A 7,153-nucleotide genomic window follows, 5' to 3' on the forward strand; every position below is an offset into this window, starting at 1 on the left:
TGTAAATAGCACCTGTGCTTGGTGTCACATTATCAGCACTTGTGATGGGGCCCACATGAACAACACCTGTGTTGGTGCCATGTAAACAGCACCCATGCTTATGTCACGTAAAAAGCACTGCTACTGGTGTGGTCTCCTGGCTTGCCAGTCCCCAGTCAAACTGTCCAACACATGTCAGCAAGGAAAACGGATGTTAAATGATGATGATGATGATGATGATGAGATGATGATAAGCTGCCGGACGAGATAGTGAAGATGCTGATGACTGCTCAGTTCAAAGTCTCTCTTGACCAGAAATGGCCTGAACTCTTTGCATGAACACCCTCCCTGTACATAACTCCATGTCCCCCTACATGGCCTTGCTTTTTGCTTTTTGAGCCAAAAGATTAACTTAACTTATGACACTGCTTCTGTTTTAATTAATTTTGAGAATAATGACGAATTTAGTAAAACGACTTTGTCGTTATTGAGCTGGTAATTAGAATCTAAATTAACATGGAATTTTTTGTATGGTTTTATTTTAGGTGACTTTAAAACATAAAGATTGTCTCAGAGAACCAAGGCCAGGGCAGATTGGTATTGAAAGGGTTAAAACAAATGAAAAAGAGAAATCAGTTCAGACTGTAAAACAATTGATTGAATCAGGGGAAGAATAAAAATAAGAAAATACAAATGAAAACACAAGAACTAAAAAAAAACAAAAAACAACAATAATGATACGGAAATATGAAAAAATGGTTAGAATGCACCCAAAACTAAAGCAGATGTGCAGGGAAGCTCAACGAGACAACATGTAGATTTGAACTCTTAGGCGTGTGAATTGCTTTTCCCACATCTTACCAATTCCACATTCTTGAGACTCTGGCGATGGCTATGTTCAAGGTCTTCACATTTTTGCTTGTATTGTTTCACCTGTATTGGGAATACAAATGATTGAATTGATTAACAGAAATAACAGCCATTGCCATTGTTTACCTTAAACGAAGGACTGGATTTGATTTCGCTGCCTCGGAGTGTGTCTTCTAGATCCTGACACTTCTTCTTGTACTGCAGTAACTAGACGAAAATTGGCAGAAAGAATTATTTGTAGAATCTCATGTGAACCAGATTTAGTTTTGGTTGAAATGGATAAACAGGAATGGATGAGGGAACTACTAGCGTATGATAAAAAAAACCCAAATTTCCTTTGTGAGACTTGAGCCTCTCTGAGACTGTGATAGAAGATACTTATGCAAAGTGCAGCGCAGTGGGGCTGAACCTGTAACCACATGGTGAAATGATTGTGAAGCAAATGTTTTAACCACATGACCATGTAATGTAGAAAAGTCATCATTATCATCATAGCTTTGAGATCTGCTTTTCCATGCTTGCATGGGTTGGATGGAATTCATTGAGGCACATTTTCTATGGCTGGGTGGGTGCCCTTCCTGCTACAAACCCTCAACTGTTTCACAGCAAGGTAATATTTTCTTATAGTCAGACAGGTTTTTCAGGGAAGATTGGAAATAAAGGACCTCAATTGTATGATGATGATGATGATGATGATGTTCATTCTGAACTGTTGCATGTCAAGATAACAAGACACACACAGACACACACATATATATACGATGGGCTTCTTTCAGTTTCCGTCTACCAAATCCACTCACAAGGCTTCAGTCGGCCTGAAGCGATAGTAGAAGACACTTGCTCAAGGGGCCACGCAGTGGCACTGAACTTTGTGAGTTTGTGAGTTTGGATTATGGCAGGGAAATGAAAGAACTTACTTCAGAGGATGATGTCAGTCATCCATTTGGATGGAATGAATTAAAAATAAATTCATTTACCTATCCTTCTAAATTAAATCTTTAATATTCTAAACAGATAAAATTCATTTCCAGTCCTTTTAATATTCTTCTTGTTACTTTTCTTTTTCTTAACCCTTACCGTTTGGGAACCAAATAATTCCCAGTTCTGTGCATGCGAGACACAAGAACCAAGTTAACTCATCTTTGACACTGGGATAGTTCCCAGATTTGTCCACATTTCATGACGTTGAACACACATTTTATTTTTACTGGTCAATAGGTTACGAGAACTGATTTGCATATGGTTAGTATGTTACAACACAAGCAAAGTTTTAATCAGCACAGAGATGGTTAATTTCCACAAAAGTAAACTACCATATTTGATAACAAAAAAAAAAAAAAAAAACCCCTTAAAAAAATCATCCTGGATTCTACATGCAAAGTTAGGCCCCTCACAAGCTTTGATGTACTAAAAGCGTTTTCCGGAATATACACTGCTAAAATGGTGGTGGTAGTGAGGGTCTAATATACCCATGTCATCTTTTATACCATCAAAGATGGTCCATGAAACAGAATGGGAAGGAAATATTGAGAATCCCTGTCAATTCCCTTCTTAATCCTTCAGCGTTTAAACAGGTCATATTCAGCCCAAATATTCTCCTTGTTCTATGTTCCAACTGGCCAGATCCAGCATCTCACACCTACCCTACAATGTCATTCTAAAAATAAACCAGCATATCACTGAATTCTCAAAGTTACAAAATAATGCATGATTAATTCAAAACAGTGAGAATAAATAAGCATTACATTTGACAGAGAAATCTGAATGCTAAAGAGTTAACCTTTAGCATTTAAACTGGCCATATCCGGCCCAAATATTCTACCTGATTTGTGCTTAGACCAGCCAGGCCTGGCCTCTCACACCTACCCTACAATACCTTTCTAAGAATAAATAATCACATCATCAAATTCTCAAAGTTATGAGATAATGCAGGATTAATTCAAGAGAATGTGGATAAATAATCTTTACATTGTTCGACCTTGTTCGATGGGCTGACTTCACATTCTTTATTATTGAAAATGTTTGCTCACAGACATAAGTTGTTCCAAACACTGATGCCATGCCAGAGGTAAAAATGAATTCTCGTTGCAGGTACTTACACAAAAGGTGCAGTGTGGCGGTGAGCTGGACGAACTGACCTCGCAGGCTGGATCCGGCCCACAGGCCGTAGTTGGGTGACCCCTGACCTATACCATCACCACCACCTCATACAATCCTCAACATTATTAGCTTTATTACCACCAATACCGACTACACTCATCAACATTACTAACCTCATCACCACTACCACCAGCACCACCTCCTACTGTCACTAACATTATATCACTCTCGCCAACATTGCCCACTACAATCATCAACATTATTAGCTTCACCACTACATCACCACCACCATTACTATTGCCACTGCCACCACCACCACCACCACCATTACTATTGCCACTGCCACCACCACCACCATTATTATTGCCGCTGCCACCACCACTGATATCTACAATGATTACCATTAGCCCTACCACTAACACCAACCATCAACACAAATAGTCTAACCACCACATCATACCACCAACACTTACAATCAGCCTTACCAGCACCACCACCATTGATAGCCTTATCACTATCACCACCATGATTACACCTTCAACCATCAACACAGCCTTATCACCACCACTACCACCACCACCACACCAACATCCAATATATATATAAAAAAAGTACACCCCCCCCCCACAAAAAAAAGTGGCTAATTTCCTTTACCTTTGCCTGTAACTTCTGAACAAGTTGCGCCTGCCTTTGCTGGCCCTCCTGGTAAGCTTGAAGCTTGCGCTTATAGTTGGCATGTTCATCTTCCAGCTTCTGCCGCATCTCTATGTTCTGCTGCATGAGTCGACGGGCTGGTTCGACAGCCTCGGACGCTTCTCCTTTCATCAATTGCTCCAGCTAAATATAAACGGATTAATTAGAACATCTGCTTATGTACTCCAGCTTACACATTTATACATACATTATATATACATAGAATGAGTGTGTGTGAGAAGAAGCATTTACCAAAGCCAATACATTCATATATAATGACGAACTATTATATAATTTATACATTTGTACAACAAGTAGGCACTTGAACACAGTTATATAATACAGATGTATGCATACACCAATAACATGTGTTCGTGTTGTGCTCCAGCATGGCCACAGCTCATCAGCTGAAACCAGTTCAATTCAGTTCAATGTGTCTATATATATTTATCTAGATTACCAACCACATGGTTTCGGGTTCAGTCCCACTGCGTGGCATCTTGGGCAAGTGTCTTCTACTATAGTCTCGGGCCGACCAAAGCCTTGTGAGTGGATTTGGTAGACGGAAGCTGAAAGAAGCCCGTCGTATATATGTGTGTGAGTGTGTGTTTGTGTGTCTGTGTTTGTCCCCTAGCATTGCTTGACAACCGATGCTGGTGTGTTTATGTCCTCGTCACTTAGCGGTTTGGCAAAAGAGACCGATAGAATAAGTACTGAGCTCACAAAGAATAAGTCCTGGGGTCGAGTTGCTCAATTAAAAAAAAGGCGGTGGTCCAGCATGGCCACAGTCAAATTACTGAAACAAGTAAAAGAGTAAAGAGTATATGAGATAAATAGTAACAGAAAGAGGAGAGAGAGAGGGAGGGAGAGAGAGAGATTTCTTCGTTAAGCACCTTGCTAATTTTGTGACAGTGAAGACACTAGACAGACCTCAAAATGCTGGGGCTCATGAAGGAAATGGGAAAGGACCATGGAGAATGGTGATATGTTGTGCCTGAGAAGAGCTGTCCATCTCAACAAAGCTGAGGTCCTGTCATAAAATCACATCCTTCAATATTATACTGTGAAAGTGCATAGCTTAGTGGTTAAGGTATTTGGGTTATGATCGTAAGGTCATGAGTTCCATTCCTGGCAATGTGTTGTGTCCTTGAGCAAGGATAGATGATAGTTCTCCCTGAGAACTATGTAAAGGGTACACGTGTGTGTGGAGTACTCAGCCACTTGCCATGTTAATTTCACGAGCAGGCTGTTCCATTGATTGCATCAACTGGAACCCTAGTTGTCGTAACTGACGTTGTGCCAGTTAATATTATACCCTGCTCAAGTGAGGAGGTCTTGTCTTGTGAGTACCTCCTGACCTTACCAGTGGTGGTAACATGTAAAAAAACCCCCAAAACATTCAGTACACTCTGCAAAATGGTTTGCATTAGGAAGGGCATTCGGTTGCAGAAACTGTAATAAAGCAGACGTTGGCGCTCACTGCAACCCTAAGGCATGTGAGTTCCTGTCAAACCAACCAACCTATGTCAAGCATGGAATATATATATATATATATATATATATTATATATATATAATATATATATATATATATATACACACACACATATATATATATACATATATATAGGGAATGTTTACGAAAATAAACAAAAGACGAAGGCAGGTGGAGTACAAACAAACAAATGTATTAGTATGGCGCTCAGGAATAGAAATAGAACAAGTCTTTTACATTTTGAGCCTACGCTCTTCGACAGAAAGATACACAGAAAAGAAAACAAGGAGAGAAAAAAAATGCGTGTAGGAGCTAACGATCTAACATGGCGTTATATATATATATATATATATATATATATATATATATATATATACACAAATATATACATATAATTAAACGGAGGATATTTTATAAACAATTGATAATTATTTCTGAATATATATCAATGGCCAAACATGTTATCATAAAATACAAAGAAACACACACACAAAAACACACCAAATTTACTGATGCACAGAATATTATGTGTACTTCACATTTAAACACATCATTAATATTGATTTCAAATTTTGGCACAAGGCCAGCAATTTCGGGGAGGGGGTAAGGTAAATTGATTACATTGACCACAGTGCTTGACTAGTACTTATTTTATTGAGCCCCAAAAGGACGAAAGGCAAAGTTGACTCTGGTGGTATTTGAACTCAGGCCTTCAAGACGAAATGCCTCTACGCATCTGGCCTGGCGCACTAACGATTCTACCAGCTTGCTGCGTTACACATACATAATATTAACGAATTACACACACATACAAATTAAGATTTATTTAAGGTTTACAAATATGAAGCCTGAAGATGATCCTAGAAGAGATGGAAAGTAATATAAATGGAAACAAGAAAAAAAACAATGAAACAGTAAAAAAAAAAAATGGTTGTTTCTATAATTAACCCAAGAATAATCTAGAGTGAGTCTGTAGTATCTTAATTATCATTTACTTAAAACCCAATTTCCCTATTACTCACCTAAGTCGGATGAGTCTTACACACCTGCACGTTTCTGTATATCCCTATTATCTTATTATCCGTTGCTGTGTGGATAAGAGCCTCGTTTCCCAACCATGAGGTGTTAGGTTCAGTCCTGGTGCGGCAGCGCCTTGGGCAAGTGTCTTCTACTAAATCCCTCGGTCGAATATAGATTTGGGAGTGAATTTGGAAGATGGGAAATAGAAAAAAGCCCACCGTAGAAATATATCATACACAGGCACAGGAGAGGCTGTGTGGTAAGTAGCTTGCTTACCAACCAAATGGTTCTGGGTTCAGTCCCACTGCGTGGCACCTTGGGCAAGTGTCTTATACTATAACCTCGGGCCGACCAAAGCCTTGTGAGTGGATTTGGTAGACAGAAACTGAGAGACGCCTGTCGTATATATGTGTATATATATATATATGTATGTGTGTGTATGTATGTGTTTGTGTGTCTGTGTTTGTCCCTCTAGCATTGCTTGACAACCGATGCTGGTGTGTTTACGTCCCCGTAACTTAGCGGTTCGGCAAAAGAGACTGATAAAATAAGTACTAGGCTTACAAAGAATAAGTCCTGGGGTCGATTTGCTCGACTAAAGGCGGTGCTCCAGCATGGCCACACTCAGATGACTGAAACAAGTAAAGAGAGTAAAAAAGACACCTCAAAAGTAAATTAACACCCCTAGTTGAACTGTTCTATCTCTGTGGCCATTACTCATTAGTGCAATAACCAAATGGGTAGAGTCATTAGAAACTGCACGAGGCATGTCTACTAAATTCTAGATTAGGTATTTACATGTATCACACGACATTAAACAATGATGATGATGATGATATATAAAAATATATACATGCATATGTGTGTGTGTGTGTGTGTACATATACATATAAATACATGTATACACACACAAACACATACATACATGCATGTGTGTGTGTGGGGGTATGTACCCAAGCCTTGATGGCCTGCGATAGTTGTAAATGAGCATCACAGT

The 7,153-nt window shown here is 39.2% G+C and overlaps 1 protein-coding gene across 1 annotated transcript in view; it reads right to left on the reverse strand.

Moving 5' to 3' along the window:
• The window catches only part of LOC115224742 (rootletin), a 135,695-nt gene that overhangs the window by 64,326 nt on the left and 64,216 nt on the right, over positions 1–7,153 (reverse strand). The window contains exons 3-4 of the mRNA XM_036513695.1: positions 3,604–3,786; positions 841–912 (exon numbers count right to left, since the gene is read on the reverse strand). Of these exons, the coding sequence (XP_036369588.1) occupies positions 841–912; positions 3,604–3,786 (255 nt within the window). The remainder of the gene's footprint in view (positions 1–840; positions 913–3,603; positions 3,787–7,153) is intronic.

Source organism: Octopus sinensis, linkage group LG26 (assembly GCF_006345805.1).
Source record: "Octopus sinensis linkage group LG26, ASM634580v1, whole genome shotgun sequence".
Taxonomy (NCBI): domain Eukaryota; kingdom Metazoa; phylum Mollusca; class Cephalopoda; order Octopoda; family Octopodidae; genus Octopus; species Octopus sinensis.